At 40.6% G+C, this 17,983-nt stretch overlaps 1 protein-coding gene across 1 annotated transcript in view; it reads right to left on the reverse strand.

The window, feature by feature from the left end:
• Positions 1–17,740, reverse strand: part of MSANTD1 (Myb/SANT DNA binding domain containing 1) — a 40,121-nt gene extending 22,381 nt beyond the window's left edge. The window contains exon 1 of the mRNA XM_069074187.1: positions 17,194–17,740. Coding sequence (XP_068930288.1) covers positions 17,194–17,447 — 254 coding nt within the window. The 5' untranslated portion in view covers positions 17,448–17,740. The remainder of the gene's footprint in view (positions 1–17,193) is intronic.
• Positions 17,741–17,983: the final 243 nt, after the last annotated feature.

A 17,983-nucleotide genomic window follows, 5' to 3' on the forward strand; every position in this document is an offset into this window, starting at 1 on the left:
TCAGAGAAGTCTCAAAGGAGTGCAGCCAGGTGAGAAATGAAGAGGAGAAAATAATGGAAGAACATAAGATAATGAGAAAAGAGGCAAAAAATGGCAGAAGGATACTGGAGTGGTTTGCTATTTCCTTCTCCAATCCATTTTACAGATGAGGAACTGAGGCAAACAAGGTGAAGTGACTTGCTCAGGGTCACACAGCTAGTGAGTATCTGGAGTCAAGAAGACCTGAGTTCAAACCAACCTTAAACACTTAGACACAAGTCACTTCACCCTGTTTGCCTCAGTTCCTCATCTATAATGAGCTGGAGAAGGAAAAGACAAACCACTCCAGTATCTTTCCCAAAAAACCCCCAAATGGGGTCATGAAGAGTCAGACACAACTTAAAAAAAAAAAAGACAATAACAAAGTCCTTAGTGGATGTCTGCTAGTGAAGATGGTATAATCACTGATCAGGGCAGGTGTAAAAGAGGAATGGGATGGGATTAAGCTATCTCTGAGGTCTCATTGAACTCAGACTTTCTGTAAGTATTATGATAACCTGGGGCCAGTCAGTAGCTGACCTTAGCCTGATAGAGGACTTCTACTGCAGTCACTGGCCATAAATCAGCCCTGATGCTACTCATAGGAACTTGGCTGGGAACAGCTGTTTAAAGCTCTCCTTCAACCAATACTTTCTCAGTGCCTACTATGTGAAAGGCCTTCTGCTAAGTACTGTGGAGGGATGCAGAGTAAACAATTAAGTATTTTTTAAGCCCTTGCTAAATACTATAGGGCACTGTGCCCTATAGGCACTGGGGATACAAAGATCAAAATGAAATAGTTCCTGCCTTCAAGGGGCTTTCATTCTATTTGGGGGAGACATGTAACTAAATCAGCACACACACAAAAAAAATATGGTAATTATGATACACTAACGTCTGGGGATAAGGAAAGGTTTCATATGTTAGATGAGGTCTGAAATGAGTCTTGAAAGAAACAAAATCTTCTAAAAAGCAAAGGGGAGTTAGGAGGGCATCTCAGGCAGGTGGGCCAGCCAGTGTCAAGGCACCAGAGATGGGAGGAGTCCCTTAAACAGCTTACTTTGGAGAGCCAAGACATACACATAGGAAAAGATGACTGACAAGATAAGACAGTATGTGCTAAGTAGAGACAGCAAATGCTTTAGGTATTAGGAGGGAGGGATCCCTGTGGGCTGTGGGACTCAGGAACCACTTCTTCAAAGACTAAGGACTTAAGTTGGACCTTGAAGGGCAAAAGCTCTATGAATTCAGTGAATGTGGGAAAGCCCTCAGTGACAGCTCATCCTTTACTCAAATTAGAGGACTATCCCTGGAGAGAATATAGGGACATACAGAGAAAACAGCTTAACAGGATTTATACTAGAAACCCCATAAAAGTCATGAATGATAGAAGGCTTTCATCAGAGTTCATGCATTATTTACTACTAGATAATTAATCCTAAAGGGATCATATCTTATATTTTATCATACTGGATATGCAATTATATAAGAATATATTCTGTTATATATAATAAATACGGAAGGGGTTTTAGTAGAAATCCATCCCTTATTACCTGTAACTGTGGTCATAATAGAAAGAACCCATGAATATAAACAATATAAGAAAACCTTCAATAACTAGTTATGTCTTACTGAACATCAGTTCACTTATATGGGAACAAAACTCTATGAATGTAGTTAAGTGTGAGAAATCATTTGGGGGAGCAAAGGTGTTGAAAGACATTAGAGAATTCATACTTAGAATGCTGGAAAAGAGACCCTGTGAGTATAATGCATGTAGGAAATATTCTCTTATATTTCCTCCTTTGCTGAAAGTCAGAGACTATTGATAAAGATTTTTGAAAAAAGAAAGTAAAGAAGGAAGGAAGAAAAAAAGGAAGAAGCATTCCAATAAGTGAAAAAGAGTGGCAAGGTCATTCCAAGGGTAAGAAATAGAATGAGGAGAAAGATAAAGAGATATAAATGGTGTCCCATCAAAGTGGTTATTGGGGGTTCTATTGTAAGAGCTGACCATATTCTCAAACATCGATGTTGTGTTACAGTTCCCAGTCAAGAGTACTCAGGACTCTGACACCTGCCTTGTCAGTCTACACAAGCTTGTTTTCTAGGTGCTGGAAACTTCTGCTAAGAGTAGTTCAGGGTCTTGCATAAGGACCCCAAGAACTAAGAATGCAGCTTTAGGTCTCCTAAATTTCTAAATTTTTTAATGCTGCCTTTATATTCTTGTAACCAGGTCCCCCTCTTGCCTGAGTTTCTGAAAGTAATAATAACAATATGAGGACTTTTTAATGCCTCATCCCAATGGGAAACTCTCCAGGGGCCAAATTTGTTATCGAAGGAGCTGAATTCTTTCCTCCCCAGGAAAGTACTTGAGAGGTTTCAGAGACACTAGTTTATACTATCCTTGCCTCTAATCATACAGTCTCCTGTCAGTCAGGACCTTGGAGATCACCCACTCCAAACTCAATCTTAGTCCTAAAGTATTCAGCAGTATGAATACATCATGACTTCAAAAGAACTATGATTTCATCCATATACTCATTAGCAGATAGTATGTTGAGTCGATTCAGACTACCAATTGGTAGCCAAGCTTTGGATGATAACACACTACATATCGATGACATATATGACAATGATAATAGAGTAACACCTCACTATCTCATGACCCGCTCTAGTGTGGACTTCAGAATAAGGAAATATATCTTGGTCCCTATCCAAAAGATGTCACTCTGTAGGAGAAGGATCGTATTAGAATACCGCTTCATATAAAAGCCTCATGGCATGGATCTGCAGGCACAGTATTTTCAAGAGACTCCATTGTGGTAATAGTACATTAGTAAGAAGTATTTCACCATGTTTTGAAAGCAATTCAAAAGATAGCACCTTCTAGATTCACATCATATTACCAAAAAAATTTCCAGGCTAACAATAGACTACTGAAATGTACTTGGCCAGTAAGATTCATTATATTACAATGAGTTAATACCAGCTCTGAGTTATAAAAATAATGTAATCCCAAAATTAAAATTCCAACAAACATTATTGTACTACAAATTACAGAATTACTATGTCAAGAAAAAAATACTGTGAGTAGCCAGAAAGAAACAATTAAAATATCAGGGAGCCACAATCAGGATTATACAGGATTTAGCTGCAACATTAAAAAATAGGAGGTCACAGAACATGATATTCCAGAAGGCAAAGGAACTAGGACTACAACCAAGAATCAATACCCAGTGAAATTAAACATAATACTTCAAGGGAAAAAAATGGCCACTAAATGAAACAAAAGGATTTCAAGCTTTCATAAGAAGACCAGAATTGAACAAAAGACTTAATCTTCAATATCAAGACCCAAGAGAAGCCTAAAAAGGGAAAAGAAAACATAAGGTATTCAATGGAGCTGAACTGTTTACATCCCTACATGGGAAGTTGATAGTTGTAATTCTTAAAAATTGTACCATTAGGGGCAGCTAGGTGGCACAGTGAATAGAACAATGGCCCTGGAGTCAGGAGGATCTGAGTTCAAATCCAACCTCAGACACTTCGCACTTACTAGCCGTGTGACCTTGGGCAAGTCATTTAACCCCAAATGCCTTGCCCCACCTCTCCAAAAAGCAAAAAAAAAATTGTACCACTAATAGTACAGCTAGAAAGAATATACATAGATAAAAGATATGGATAAAAGGTGAATTTGAGGGAATGACATTAAAAAAATAGGGTAAATCATTTCACATGAAGAGGTGTGAAAAACCTATTACAATGGAGGGGAAGATGGGAGGGTGGGCAATTGTGATAGTAATGGCAATTAAAGATTCCCCTGTATTGGCTTGGTTTTCAAATTGATTGTATTAAAACCCAGAGTTTGTTAATCCCACCTGTGGGATGGGCTTGTTGATGTGAAAAGAAAGTCCTGAAGTGGGAGGAGCTGGTGATGTAGATTTGGAGAGACAAGAGAGAGGCGGAAGATCTTTTTTTGGAAGCTGCACCTCGTGGAGAGAGACTAAGAGAATTGCTGGTGGCCGCTTTGAATTGCCCTGGACTTTTGAGACCTGCCCCCTGAGCTGCCAAGGACTGAGGAGACATGGCTGTTTTGCTGGTACTTTGTCTGTCTGTTTTGATGTTATTTTGCCAGATTTGTCCACTGGTGAAAGACTGTCCTGTTGAAGAAGTCCTGGAACCTGGCATTTGGTTAAGAAGCCCTGAGACTGTCCTGCAGACAGAGAGTGAATACTGTCCACTGGTGAGGGACAGTACTGAGAGTGAATACTGTCCACTGGTGAGGGACAGTACTGTTGTTGCAGGGGTCTGGAGACTGTCCGGCAGACAGAATGAATACTGTCCACTGGTGAAGGACAGTGCTGTTGTTGCAGGGGTCTGGGAGCCTTTCTGTTGGTTCAGAAGCCCTGAAGAAGGATTTTCTTGTTGTATGTTTACAGAAATCCTGGGAGAGGGCTTTGCTAATGTGTTCAGGGGTTCTAGGACTGTTCTACAGACAGAGGATGAATTCATGAAGGGACTGGCAATGTATCTTATGGCCTTGCTAAGCCTTGTCTCCCCAGGAACTAAGATTGCTGAGAACTTGCCTCGTGTCAAGATGAAGAAAAGACCTCCATTTGGGTATTAAGTGCTGTGTTTAAACTTGATGTAACTCTGGGGTAGATTCAATTGTGATCCAGGGGTGGGGAACTTTTGACCTTTTTGTGTTCTATGGTTGAGCAAATGAATGTATTTTACTTATGTTTGGAAACTAATCTCCATTTGAGAAGAGGGGCTTTGTGGTGGACTTAATTAAGGTATAGCCTAGGGGTGGAGAAGTATTTGGAACAGAGACTTTGTAATTGATTGAATGATTGGAAAGTCCTGGGGTGGGGTAGGCCTTGGAGATGATTTAATCACACTTAGTAAATGCTGTATTTTGAATGATGTCATGTTTTGATCTTCTCTGTTCTGGGTTTGTTACTGAAATAAAATAGAGAGCACCTATGCTGGTATTTCGAACCTGGGAAGTTGCCTTTGCTTGGTATTACATTACAGCAATGGGCATTGATCAAACCTTACTCTCATCAGTATTGGCTCAAAGAAGGAACAATATGCACAGTCAGCTGAATTTAAAAATCTATCTTATCCAACAGGGAAGTAGGAGGGGAGGAAATTATGTAAAGGGGGAGGAGAGACTGACAGAAGGGAGGGCAGATCAGGGGAGGTGGTAGACAGAAGCAAAACACTGGTGAGGAGGAAAAGGGTGAAAGGAGAGGGAGGACAAACCGGAAGAAAAATAGGATGCAGGGAAATACACGGTTATAATCCTAACTGTGAATGTGAATGGGACGAACTCTCCCATAAAATGGAAGTGGAGAGCAGAGAGAATCAAAAAATCAGAATCCTACAAATATGTTGTTTACAAGAAATAACTGAAGCAGAGAGACACAGAGTAAAGGGAAGGGGTTGGATCAGGATCTATTCTCCTTCAGATGAAGTAAAAATAAAAGCAGAGGTAGCAATCCTGATCTCAGACAAAGCAAAAGCAAAAACAGACCTAATTAAAAGAGATAAGAAAGGAAATTACATCTTGCTAAAAGGTACCATGGACAATGAAATAAATATATATGCACCAAGTAGTATAGCATTCAAATTCTTAAAGGAGAAGTTGAGTGAGTTACAGGTTCATGACAAAACAAGAGATAAAGAGCATTATCAAATGCAAAATAAATAATTTTTATTACATTAAATTAAAAAGCTTTTGCACAAAGAAAAGCAATGCAGCCAGTATTAGAAGGAAAGCAAAGGGGCGGCTAGGTGGCACAGTGAGTAAAGCGCCAGCCCTGGAGTCAGGAGGACCCAAGTTCAGTTCCGGCCTGAGACACTTAACACCCACACAAAAATACTAGCTGTGTAACCTTGGGCAGGCAAGTTACTTAACCCCAATTGCCCTCCAAAAGGCAAAAAAAAAAAAGGAAAGCAGAAAGCTGGAAAACAATCTTTACACCAAGTGTCTCTGATAAAGGTCTCATTTTTCAAATATATAGGGAACTGAATTTATAAGAATACAAGCCATTCCCAATGAAAAATGGGCAAAGGATATGAATAGGTGAAGTTGAGATGAATAGTTTAGATGAAGAAACCAAGAAATGCTCTAAATCACATTTGATTAGAGAAATGCAAATTAAAACAATTCTGAGCTACCTGGTTAATATGATGAAAAAGGAAAAGGATAAATGTTGGAGAGCGTGTGGGAAAATTGGGATGCTAATTCACTGTTGGTGGAGTTGTGAACGGATTCATCCATTCTTGAAAGCAATTTGGAACTATGCCCAAAGGGGAACTAAATCTTGCATACCCTTTGATCCACCAATACTACTACTAGGTTTGTATCCCAAAGAGATTAAAAAAGGGAAAAGGACATATATATTTATAGCAGCCCTTTTTGTGATGGCAAAATATTGGAAATTGAGGGACGTCCATCAAATGGGGAATGGCTGAACAAGCTGTGGCATATGAATGTAATGGAATACTACTGTGCAATAAGAAATGATAAACAGGTAGATTTCAGAAAAACCTGGAAAGACTTGTACAAACTGATGCAAAATTAAATGAACAGAACCAGGAAAACATTGTACACAGTATCAGCCACATTATGTAATGGTCAACTATGAATGACTCAGTCTTCTCAGCAACACAATGATCTAAGACAATTACACTCATGAGGGAAAATGCTATCCACATCCAGTTAAAGAATTGATGGATTCTTAATGCAAGTTGAAGCATATTTTTACTTACTTTATTATTTTTGTGGGTTTTTTCTTTTGATCTGCTTCTTCTTTCATACCTGTGACTAATATGGAAATAGGTTCTATATGATAGTACATGTGTAATCTATATCAAACTGCCCATCATTTTAGGAAGAGGAGAGGGGAGGGAGAAAAATTTGCTACTCAAAATCTTGTAAGAATGAATGCTAAAAATTGTCTTGACATGTAATTGGGAAAAAAATAAAATACTATTAAAAAAATTTTTAAAGACTTCTGTCAAAATCTTTTAAATGTAACCTAGAGACTTTTATACTGAAATTGAGTTATAAATTATAAATCATAAATGAAATTAGCTAATAGTGCCTGCACCATTATAGTGTGTGAAGACTAACAATTCAAGTGATTAATTTGTGAGACAGTGTGATTTGGAGTCTAAAGAATTTAGTTCTACCACTTAAAATCAGTGTAATCTTGGGCAAATCACTAGATTTCTCTCAGCCTCAGTGTTCTCATGTTTAAAATGGGGATAACAATCCCTTCCCTACCTCCATCACAAGGTTGTTGTAAGAATAAAACTGATGTAATAATGGACATACTCGCATCCGGTAAACTATTAAGCATTGTTCAGATCTGAAGTATTACCTAGTTACCTGACACAATGCCTTGCATGCCACAGGCATTTAATGTCTGTTGAATAAATGAACAATGAGTAATCATAAAATCTGATAAGAAATAGGAAGGTATCACAGTGTAGTGCACAGAAAGCTGATTATGGAGTGAAAAAGTGTTCCAAGGCCCACCTCAAATATAAACTCTCTAAACTATAAATTTCACGGTAGTTGTCAGTCTGCATTGGTAGGAAGAGTTTCCACACCAGGAGTTCTATATAGTAATGAAATCACATATGGTTCAAAAAACAGCAAACACACCAAACATAAACAAATTAGAGCAACAATAAACTGACACCCATATAATTACTGTCTCTCTGGGTATTAGTGTCCAGAAAAACCATACTGCTTTCAAATTCTTAGTACCAAGTCTATAATACAGCAAAAGATTATCTCATCACACAGAGGGGAACAGAATGAAGAAAGCTTGTAAGAAAAGAACGTTGGTCCAATTACCTTCATTTGATTGGTGAGTAGGTAGTAGCATCAGTTAAAAACAAAAGCCTTAGTTAACTTTGGGGAAACTAAGTTCTGAGGAAGTCAAAGGGAAGACAATTATATAATCAAACACTGGAAAGTGAGTGGCCAATGTTTATACAGAGGATAGTAGAGGAGGCTGGGACGGGGAGCTTCTGTGCTCGGCTCTACTATCAACTCAATGTGTGACAAGTCACTCCAATTCCATGTCTGCTTCCTGACCTCTACAACAAGGATGGCACTGGTTCTTCTCTGCCTGCCTCGAGGGTTCAATAATTCAGCATATTTCTTTGAGTTAAAAAGAAACAATATCCATAGGTTGCTTTCCATTATTTGAAGAAAGAAAGAATACAATTACAAGCACACCATCTTCAAAACAGAACCTTGTCATCACCAAGTCAAGAACTTGAGAAATCTCCAGTATTCTGCCTCTGATGGGGGCTCCAAGGGATAGGTTTATAGGAATGTGCAACAGTCCTCTGTCAAAGTTATTTTCATAGGTTAAAGATGCTCCCAAATAACATTCTTAATAATCTTGTGGATTGTAATCCATGAATTCATCTATACCTTTGGTGAACTTCTGTTTCCAGCAGCTTTTGCCAGCTCAAATTGACAACTGTTGAATCCATCCATTTCTTCCCTGTTCCCCCCATAGCTGGTGCTACTTTGAAATGAATTTCCTTTAGCGTAGGGACAGTTCTTACCACACACACCCTTCCCCCAGCACTGCCCCAAGCCCAGCCCTGCTACATGACTGAATGGATGAAGACAGGGAGGTGTGCTGAAAGAAGAACAGTATTTGGGGTCAGACCCTGAGGGCTCAAACCCTGGTCCTTCCACAAATGACCACATCCACATGGTGTCATCTTACTTTCCTCATCCGTAAAGTAAGAATATGGAGTAGATGATTTCTAACCACTCCACAAGCTCTAAACACTATGATCCTTCCAGAAAGAACAGTGGATTCACTGTCAGAGGAACTAGGTCTGAGCCCTAACTCTGAGGCTCACTTGCTATATATTTTGGATGTCACTTTTCTCTCTGGGCTTTAGTTTCCCCATCTAAATATGAGGAAGTTGGACTAGATGCTACCTAAAGTCCCATCTAGCTCTATATCTATGGCAGCTAGGCGGTTTGATAGAGAGAACATTTAGGAGAGGAAGGAAGGAAGGAAGGAAGGAAGGAAGGAAGGAAGGAAGGAAGGAAGGAAGGAAGGAAGGAAGGAAGGAAGGAAGGAAGATGGAAGGAGGGAGGAAGGAAGGAAGGAAGGAAGGAAGGGAGGAATGAAGGATTTAGTAAGTACCTAAGTTCTTCACAAATATTATGTAATCCTCACAGCAACCCTATGAAGTAGGTGCTATTATTTAATTAAATAGATGAGGATACTCAATTTAATTACATTGAATAGATAAGGAAACTGAGGTAGACAGAGGTTAAGTGACTTGCCCAGAATCACACATTTAGTGTCTGAGGCTAAATTTGAATCCAGGTCTTCCTAACTCCAGGTGCTAAAGACTTGAGTTCAGATCAAGATCTCAAGACACTTAAGCAGCCAGTGCTTCTGGTCAATTCACTTAACCCCTCTTATTCTGATAATACATACCTCACAGGACTATAGAGTCCCAAATAAGATAACATTTGCAAAATGCTTCGCAAACCTTAAAAAGCATGATGTAAATACTATTATTATTAATTAATTATGACACTCTAATTTCTTTAATTAGGAGACAAGATGAGATAGAGGCCTGTTCCACTGGTGGGGGAGGGTGTTCTGTTCCCATTCACAACTGCCCCAGTAACCTAAGATGGATTTATTCTTTAGGATTGTGCGTTTCCTTTTTAAAAAACCAACCACAGTTGTCAGCATGGAGCCCACCTGTCTAACAGTGTCTGGTTCTCCTCCTCTGATATTCCCCATGTTTACTGCCATATTTGTTTGATATTTCCACTTTCTTTCAGGAATGGAAACAGAATTTCTCCCCTGGGGATTTTGAAAAAAGCTTTCAGAATAAATAATGAATAACCTCACTCAGACAGCAATCACAGGCAAGGAAAGGAGAGAGGGAGAAAGCAAGGACAGTACTTAAGTTGTATGTCTCCAATGAATTATTGAATCTGAAAAGGGAAAGCTGGTAAAATATTCAAATTTCACTTTCAGCAGCTGTCTCTCGCACTTAGCCACCATTCCTTGAAAAATCGAAGGTCAAAGATTTCAGTCACTTTAATTTCATAAAACTTTGGTGAAAAATGGCATGAGGCATCAAAGTCTAATTGCAATTGTGTGCAGCCATGAACAGCTGAAAAAATAAGTCAGACTTTAGCCTTTTTTTCCACTCAAATCATGAGACGGTGGTTCAGATTTAACATTCATTAACATTAATTGACTTTAATTCCTTCAAAAATGGAACAGCTGCATCCTGTTTGAGGGACCTTTTTCTGGTTCTGTTGGGGGAAGGGAGAGAAAAATTTGCATATTCACTTAGAGCCCATGGTTATTTGACTGATTCCTTTTGATGTTCTAAAAAAGATAAAATAAAATCACTGAGCTATTTAAGTTTGAAAACTGGCTCCTCTGTAAGCGTAATTCTCCTAGCATTTTAAGATGACACAGGGTATTATTATCTGGATCTGATGGCCCAGGGAAGTTAGGTCCTCTGGCATATACATGGCAGACAGATTTGAAAGGTGACCTATAATTTTTCTCTGTAAATGAACTATAGTCACTCAGTTGTCTAAGTTAAACACCTTGGGTATGCAGATAAAGTCCATAAGCTCAGAAAAATAAGAGACCAGTTTAGTAAAAAAGAGCATTAAATTTAGAATAATAAGACTTAGGTTCAAATCCTGTTTCTGCTTCTTGCTATTTCTTATATGACCTTGGATAAATGACTTTCTTCTATATGGGCATGAGTTCCTCCATTTGTAAAATGCGAAGTTTGGACTAGTGAGATCACAGGATCAAGTAGAAGAAATCTCAGAGGCTAACTAGTCCAAACCCCTCATTTTACAGATGAAGAAACTGAGGCCCAGGAAGGTTGTGACTTGCTTAAGGTCACACAAGGAGTATCAGAGGGAAGATCTGAACCCAGGTCTTTTGATTCTAGAATCTATGTTCTTTCCATGAATCCAGAGACTGGTATCATTAGCAACATTTTCATGTCTTAAGCCTTGTCTTCCGGGTTGATATTGTTTCTATCCCTGAGAAAGTGTATCAATCAAAAGGAATAGCACCTATCCTTATTTCTGGGCCCAACCACTGACTTCCCTTTTCAACAGTCCACGGGGAGAGCTAGTTCCATGTATGTCTGATAAATGGGGATCTCTGCTCCCTCTACACTATTTCTCGGGAATCAAGGAAGGGTCTGTAATCTCTGCATTAGTAAAGGTCTAATGCCTAAATCAAGGGAGGTGATCTGTACTATGAGACCATGATCTCAGTGGCAAGGCAGATGGCAAGATGCACATACTGGGTAGCCCCTTGGTGTTCTGGTGGGCAGCTGAATGGAACATGAAGCATTGTCTGAGGTTTAACTAGAAATAGTGAGTTGAGGTGAATTTCACTTAGTCTCTCACCGATCAGGGCAGCTATCCCCACAATGAAGGCCCAAAATTGAATGGATTAAATAGTTTACCTAGATTTTATTAAAGTATTTGACAAAATTTCTCTTGCTATTAGTGTGAACCAGATGGAATGATATAGAGAACACTTACAATTAAGAGGATATGACACTGGCTGAATGGCCAGACCCAAAGAGTAGTCATTAATGATTAGATGTCAACTTGGAAGGTTGATAATGGAGTGAGTGTCCCAATGATCTATCCTTGCCTTGTGTCATTTTACATTTTTATTAGTGACTTGAATAAAAACAAAGATAGAATACTTATCAAATTTGTTGAGGTCAAAAAACTAAGAGTTACAACTAGCACATTAGATTAGTAACAAATCAATCATTTGCTAAAAAGACTGCTATAAAATAGATCATTGGGTTGAATCTAGTAAGAAAAAAGATGGAAATACATACATATGGTTTGAAAAATTGAATTGCACAGATACAAGATGGGTAAGAAGTGAGTAGACTACAGCTCCTCCCAAAATTATCTTGGTGTATGTACTGCTCAGTACAACTCAACAGTATAATATGGCAGTCAAAAAACTTAGCATTATCTTAGGCTTCATTAAGAGAAGCGGAAAAGTCAGGCCTGAGGAATGAAAAGTCCTGCTCTGGGCAAACCCCATCTGGAATATTCTGTTCAGTCCTGAGAGTTACACATTAGGAAGATCATTGATAAACTAGAGAGTAGTTTAGTGAAAAACCTGGAAAATCATATGTTATAAGGATCAGTTGAGGGAACAGAGGACTTTCCCCCTGGGAGAAGACTTAGTGAATGGAGGGGGTACTTAGAGTTGTCTTCAAATGTCTGAAGAATTATCGCATGGATGAAGGGTCAGGATTGTTCTATGTGACCCCAGAGGGCAGAACTAGGAGTAAGGGATAGGACACAGGTTGTTATTTGTTTGTTTGTTTTTTGAGGCAATGGGGGTAAAGTGACTTGCCCCAGGTCACACAGCTAGTCAGTGTCAGAGGCCACATTTGAACTCAGGTCCTCCTGAGTTCAGGGCTAGTGTTCTATCCACTGTACAACCCAGCTGTTCCAGACACAGGTTTTTAATTTCAGAATAAATGATTGCTTTGTAATCCTATGTATTTTATTCATTTAAGAACATTATTCAGAGAAGTTACCCGAAGGCACCATCAGGCTGCCAAAGGGATCTGTCCCCCAAAATTCCATGAATCTCTGACCAGTAGAAGTGGCAAAAAGGCAGCTTTGAGGTCTATGTAAGTATAAACTTCTCCACAGTAAGAGCTGTCAAAAAAGAGAGCAGGCTGCCTCATGGCATAGTGGGTTCAGTCTGGCTAGCAGAGGGTCTGAGCAAAGGCCGGCTAACCACTTGCAAGATACGCTGCAAAGGAAGCCAACTGAGATCTCTATTAAATCTCATGCCCTGTAATTCTATGATTCTCACTCCTTTCTCTCCTTTTTCTAAGGAAAGTGACTCTTCTTACGCATCAGGACACATTGCAATGACAAAAACAGGAATGGTATAAAATCCAAAGCTAGACTCAAATTCAGCACCAACAATCCAAGGCTTCCATTTCCTCCTCTGTAAAGAAGTGGAGTTAGATTAGATGACCTCAAAGGGCCCATCCAGTTCTAACATTCTATGATGCTTCTGCCTGCTTGGGAACTGACAAGGATTGCACACTCCCTGTACATTAGATCTGAAAACAGCTCCATCTCTTCTCACTCAAATGCTCAGGAGAAAGTCACTTAACCTTTCTGAGTCTCAGTTTCCTCATCTGTAAAAAGAATACTTGTAGTGCCTACCTCATACATTAACAATGAAAACACTTGGGAAATCTTAAATTGGTATAGAAACGTGAGTTGTCATCATCATGGCCTTTCATGACAAAAAAAAGGCTGGGTTCCATCTCAAAAACTATTTGTCAGCCCACATGACATGAAGGGTTCTACTCCCAGAGCAGAATCTTGAGTTTTAGGTGAGCTAAAGGGCAGAATTCCTTCCTCTACACCATATAACTTTCCTTCTTTGGCATCACCATGAGGGGCAAGATCAGAAACCACACAAGTCAGCAGAGGGAGGCACTGAAAGCATTGTTGGTTGAGGCCTTTTGAGGTTGAATGAACTCTTGAATGAACTTGAGTCTTGGCACGAACTCTGGGAAGCTATCTCTCAAAAGTAGGTGCCCTTCTCAGAACTACTCCCTTCCTTGCGTGCCTTTTCCCTTCTTCCTCTGCCTCATCTATCCAGTTCATGTGCCCCCCACTCCACAGTGAGCTCTCTCCTCTCCCAATCACTGTCTGTTTTGTTCTTTTGACTTAAAAAGACAACGCATTAAGGAAGAGTCCTGGATTGGGAGTTAGAAGATCTAGCCTCACTTTGACACTTACCAGCTGAGTGACCCTCAAGTCACTTAATCTCTGACCTCAGTTTCCTCATCTAGAAAATGAGTGTGCTAAACCATCTCTAAGATCATAATATGAGCACAGATGTTGAGGTGGAATGGTCACTGAGTCCAACCTCCTTATTTTACAGATGAAGAAACTCAGGCTCAGCAAAGTTAAGTGACTTGCCTAGGGTCACACAGCTAACAAGTGTCTGAGGTGGGATTCAAATCCAGGTTTTCCTCTTTTGAAGTCCAGTTATACCATACTGCCTCTCCTCAGACATAAATCCCATGATGAATTTATGAATCTTTATCTTGTCTACCTGGTAGAATGAACCTATTAAATTATAAGCTTCTTGAGGGCAAGAACTGTCTTCTCCTTTTCCATGCCTAGCTGCCCAAAAAACACCGAAGTAGAATCATGGGATTGTAGAGATAAAGGAATTTTAAAGAGCTTTAGCTTTTACTAAATTGAACTGAGTTGAACTGGATAAAGATGGGATTGAGGAGGTTGGAGTGGAGGGAGAGAAGGTTCTCATAATTTAGCCTGCTTGAAAAAAATAATCAAATTAAGTCATGTTTCCTAAAATGATATTTTTTTGGAGGGGGGAAGGCAGGGTAATTGAGGTTAGGTGACTTGCCCAAGGTCACACAGCTAGTACCGTGTTTCCCCGGTAATAAGACCTATCCCGAAAATAAGCCCTCCCCTTACTGTGTAAGATTCCTCTAAAATAAGCCCTCCCCCGAAAATAAGCCCTATTGAGATTGCTACTGTAGTGAAGGTGATCCCCTGTGCTACACGCTACATTACGGACCCTCTGTATGCACCATCCCCCCCCCCGGGTGAAACGCACGCCGCGCTCCAAGCTGCATCCAATCAGAGCTGCAGCAGTGAGCGTGTCATCCTGTTCTTCCCCAGTGATTTGCTTATTGAATAAAGGTACATTTTTTTGTTCACATTTACCTGTTTATTAAAATTGCTGTCAATGTTCATTAAAATAAGCCCTCTCCTGAAAATAAGCCCTCTGGTGTTTTTCTGTCCAAAATAATTAATGACTGTCTTATTATCGGGGAAACACGGTAAGTGTTAAGTGTCCAAGGCCAGATTTGAACTCAGATCCTCCTGACTCCAGGGCTCTCTATTCACTGTGCCACCTAGCCACCCCCTAAAATGATTATTTTAAATGTGAGAATGGAGGGAAGGAAGAAACAACTTTTAAATGTGAAAATCAAAAGGCAGAAAAATGACCTAAAAGGAGTTCTAAGGAACCTCAGAGATGAACATAGCTAACAAGTGGTCATCTAGGGTTGGCCTGAAGACCTTTAGTAAAAGGGAGCCCTTCACCTCCAGGGATAGTTTAGTCCACTTTTGGGTCACTCTGTTAAAGTCTTTCCTAAAATCCACCCTAAATCTGAGACTGTGGCTTCTGCCCATTACTCCTACTTTCCCCTCTGAGAAGGAGCAAAACAATGTAATCCCTCAACTGCATCAGCCTCTTCAAATCTTAAAGGCATCTATCATGTTACTGTCCATTTCGTTATGTCCCATAATCTTCTCTTCCTGCGGCTCTGCAGTGCCAGAAAGAATGAAACCATCCCCTTAATATGGAACATGATGGTGACAGCTTTCAGAGACTTAGAGATTAAATGACTGCCTTGGCACAAACAGGTAACAAGTGTGATAGCTGGGCCTGGAACCCAGATCTCCCATCTTCTACCTAATCCAGTGCCCTTTCCAATGTTCTACAAATGCTGTGGCATTAAAAAAAATTATGATTAGCCCCAAGATGACATTCTTAATTCAATTCACAAAACTCTTAGCACTCACTGTATAGATCTTACTGTAGGGGAAACCAGAGAAGATTTGGTCTTAGTTTTGTGAATGTGCACAGCCAGCTTGGAATGCCTTTGAGTCCTGGTGAGGGGGTAGGAAGGTGAGAAAACCCTGAGGATCAGGGGATACTCTAGGTTATCACCACCCTTAACTCATGCTGCATACAGACCTATTTCCAGCAAAGGAAGGAGACAGCCCCAGGCCACTGCTCTGTTCCTCCCTACCAAGTCTGTTTTGACATTGCTCTCCAAAGTATCCTGGCCATTCACTTTGGTTCCCATGCCAGCTCCCATGCTTCATACCCATATGATGCCCGTATCACTCTGACCTTCACTTTCCTCCTCTGCAAAGTAAGAGAGTTAAAGTAGACATTCTCTAAGGTCCCTTCCGGTTTGATGAGCCTTCTCCTTGTTTGGGTCAGAAGGAGAGAAATTTGTATTAAGTAGTGACATCTGAGAGCAGGGGAAAGGAAATAGTTGGAAGTGAAAATCCTGTTTTCCCCTTCTCGTCTCTTTCTCCCCCTTCCCCTTAGTCAGGAGTGGGAGCCGACAGGGCTGAAAATAGAAGACTAACCATCAGTATTCCTTGATGATAATGGTTTTTATTACTGTCACTATTAATAAATTAATAAATCCCTGAGCAATTTTTCCCTCTCAGAATAAAATAGCCAGTAACAGGATGTTTTTCATGCACAAATTTGGGGCTTCCTCCTAAGTTCCAAATATTTCATACCTTGAATCTTGAAATCCTCCCAAATCCACTTTGCTTTCTTGCGGCAGCAACATCAGCTCGCTCGTTTGTTTTCCCCCCAAAATGCTCCTGCCCTTCCCCCATTCTTTTGGGAGCAGTATTTACAATGCACAATGCTATTATTCTTTCTCTCTTGCTACCTCTGCAGAGAGACCAGTTCTTTGGCCAAGGTTGCTTTTAATCATGATCCAGCCTGTCAGTCAGTAAGGAAGCATCCAATTTTCCCTAGCCCTCCAAATCTTATCCCCTTGGCCTGCCCAGGTCCAATCAAGGGCTAGGATAGAGAATTAAAACTTTTCCTCATCTCCACCTCCCCCTCCATTCCGCCCCCACCCCCACCCCCAGCCCTCCCGTCCTCACCCCAGGAAAGCCAGTCTTCTTTAGCTCCGAAGATCAGCCAAGCTAAGGTTTTCAGTCCCCCAGACGAGGCAACCTCCCAGAGTCAATGAGAGGAGCATTGAACTCAGAGCCAAGCGCACTAGTTAGCTGCAACTCAACAACTTGTTCTTGAGTTTTCCAATAAATGAAGGGGCTGAGGGGACATGAGCGGAGCACGCCTTCCTCTGGGCTTGCTGCATGTGGCCAGCATGCTCTAGGTTCAGCCCTCCCTGGCCTCCTTCAGGGGTCCCTTCCCAGCCTGCCCCCTGGTCCACCTCCTGGGCCCCTCCAGGAGAGGTGAGGAGAAGGGAGGCATCCCGAAGGCAGAACAAAGGGCTGCAGCTTACCTGTACTGGAATGTCATGTTGGTAATTTTGATCTTAATCTCTTCTCCGTGGCGATGCTCCCCAGTCATTTCAAAGAGTTTATTAGCCATTTTCTCATAAACTTTGGCATTCCGCTTAGTTTGCTTCAATTCATCAAAAAATTCTTCCCAGACCAGCATTAAGCCTCTCATCTCTGCATCCGTCCAGTTTCTGGCCCTCCTGTGTTTCTCAGTCTGAGGAGAAACAACATAACTAGGGATTTCTGCTGCGGCCATGGCTGATTGACCTAAAAGGGTTTTTAAAAGAGGACACTTAATAGAGGCAGAATTTTGAGCCCAGGTTTGGGTCGTGCACGATGTACAGAAGTGGGCAAAGCATTTGAATGACAACAGCCCATGTGAAACCTTTTTGCAACAGCTTGAAGCTTGAGTGCACAAAATGGGGCCTACATCTGACAGGCAGGAATTTAGTTAAAAGCTTTTAAACAGGGAAACGTCATTTTGATGTCACGTTTCCATAGCAACAGAGCAACTGCATAAGCTACAACAACAAAAACCTTTTAACTGAAAGCCAAAGAATCAGGACAGAGTTGACGGGCCATCAATATTAAAGCTTTTAAACACTTTAAAAAGGTTTAACCAAAAAAAGATCCATGTAGCCTTTGGAGAAGCGACTTTTAAGTGTCGACTTCTTTTTTCACTCCTCTTATCTTTCAGGCTCATGGTATCCTCCTAGGGGGTCATGAGCTCCTGCCTGGGCTTTTAAGTTGTTCCTTGACAGTCTCTCTAGGAGGCAAAGGATGAGTCCAAGA

Source organism: Petaurus breviceps, unplaced genomic scaffold (genome assembly GCF_028583685.1).
Source record: "Petaurus breviceps papuanus isolate PSGF00001 unplaced genomic scaffold, PetGlider_PUasm1.0 140, whole genome shotgun sequence".
Classification (NCBI taxonomy): domain Eukaryota; kingdom Metazoa; phylum Chordata; class Mammalia; order Diprotodontia; family Petauridae; genus Petaurus; species Petaurus breviceps.